We start from the raw sequence: 1,764 nt of genomic DNA, 5'->3' as shown, positions 1-1,764 counted from the left end.
TGTGTGTGTGTGTGTGTGTGTGTGTGTGCGCGTGCGTGTGTTTTACTTCAGATGTGCATATTATGTCAATTAATTTCCAAAATAGAGTACTCAAGTTTACTTTAGTCGTAACTCCTTTCATAACTCATTTTAGTTTTCATTAGAGTTTTATGGTATTTGCAACACAAATGGACCAGTCACATAAGTGTGAAAGATTACGAGAATACCATACAAAGAAAGGAAGGAGCAGAGATTAGGACGATAGATATTTGATAGGAACGTTTAGTTTTAGTAGCAGTTTTACGGCACTTGCAACACACTGAGGTCATAATATAAGTGCCGAAGATTAGAGGTGCTACAAGACAGTAACAAACACAAAAAAGAAGGAGGGGAGATAGAGACGATATATATTTGATAAGAAAGAAGGAGCAAACTACACCAGAGCACCCGCCAATCACCCACATGTCATACCTCCGCACCAAAGGCTTTTCCATCAATGAGGTGTTCTGACCCCCGGTTGTTGACTTTTCCAATGTGGATCTTGACCTCTGCTAATCTGTGGATCGTATTCATCGAACAATAATAATATTTCATTGAAGGCGTCAGTTTAAAATAAATAGTTTGAGTCACCTTCAGTTTGTTTTGATAAAATTGTAAAAAGACACATATAAAAACTCAAAACCAACAACAACCCCACTTCGCACCCCCCAAAAAAAATAAAAAAAAATAAAATAATCCCCTCCTGTCTAAAAATAAAATAAAATAACAGCTGGACTGAAGCATGATACACTACGAGGATTAGGTAATTTGTATATGCCATAACTTTACTTTAAAACCACCCAGTCTTGTCATTCAAGCCATAATAATAATATGTAGTGTAGTTTCCCTTTGCGTGCGTGGTATTACACAATAAGAACGCAATCATTAAATCTAGCAAATTTTTAGTGTGTCTTAGACTCTTACTTTTCCAACCCCTTCAATTACAGTCATGACTTTCAGGCCAACGAAAATGCACAAAACCAATGCTTTGTGTGAGGACTGAGAAGAGTTAGAATACTACAAACAAATCTGCAACTAATATCAACCCCATCCCCTTCCCTCCCCTAGCATGGCTTTTTTCCCCTTTTCCTCCGTTATAAGAAGTGTGTTGACAAAAAATAACAGCTGCTCTCTGTCATGCTATTGAAAATGGTAATGCTAGAAAAGGCACAATTGCAGACGGCAATACGTACCCTCTCTCTACCTAACACTCTTTTTTCTCGTCTCTCGCAGGTAAGCATAAATCACACACAATATAAAAATGCCCCCCCCCCTCCAACCCCCTCTTATCCTCTCAAAAATTGAATAGACCCTTACCAAAACAAGAGAGCAAAGTCAAACAAAGGCATGAACTAAAAGAAACTGCAAAGAGAGCACAAAGTCGACAACAACAACAACAACAACAAAAACAACAACAACAACAACAACAACAACAACAACAACAATAACAACAACAACAACAACTACAACAACAACAGCAATCACATATTATGTTTTCCCCGGTAATTAAAATCACCTGAAGCAAACCAAACTAAACACTCATTGTTAACACCTTTAAAAGTAAGAAAATACCCCCCCCCCTCTTTTTCCCAATCATCGTTTACAGCAAAGACACCACCACCACCACCACCACCACCAACCTAAACATCAGTAGCATTGAGAACAATCACGGATGTCGTCCTCTGAAATTAATTTTACCTAAAACAAGCCATGCCAAACACCCACAAAAAAATAAACATCTTAAAC

The 1,764-nt window shown here is 37.9% G+C and overlaps 1 protein-coding gene across 1 annotated transcript in view; it reads right to left on the bottom strand.

Moving 5' to 3' along the window:
* LOC101859673 (carbonic anhydrase-related protein 10) overlaps positions 1–643 on the bottom strand; it is a gene marked incomplete in the record, with an annotated part of 11,380 nt that extends 10,737 nt beyond the window's left edge. Inside the window, 1 exon segment of the mRNA XM_013089014.2 lies at positions 451–643. Coding sequence (XP_012944468.1) covers positions 451–573 — 123 coding nt within the window.
* Between the last annotated feature and the right edge of the window lie 1,121 nt (positions 644–1,764).

This window comes from Aplysia californica, unplaced genomic scaffold, assembly GCF_000002075.1.
Source record: "Aplysia californica isolate F4 #8 unplaced genomic scaffold, AplCal3.0 scaffold00857, whole genome shotgun sequence".
NCBI lineage: Eukaryota > Metazoa > Mollusca > Gastropoda > Aplysiida > Aplysiidae > Aplysia > Aplysia californica.
This window is presented reverse-complemented; position numbering and strand designations above follow the sequence as displayed.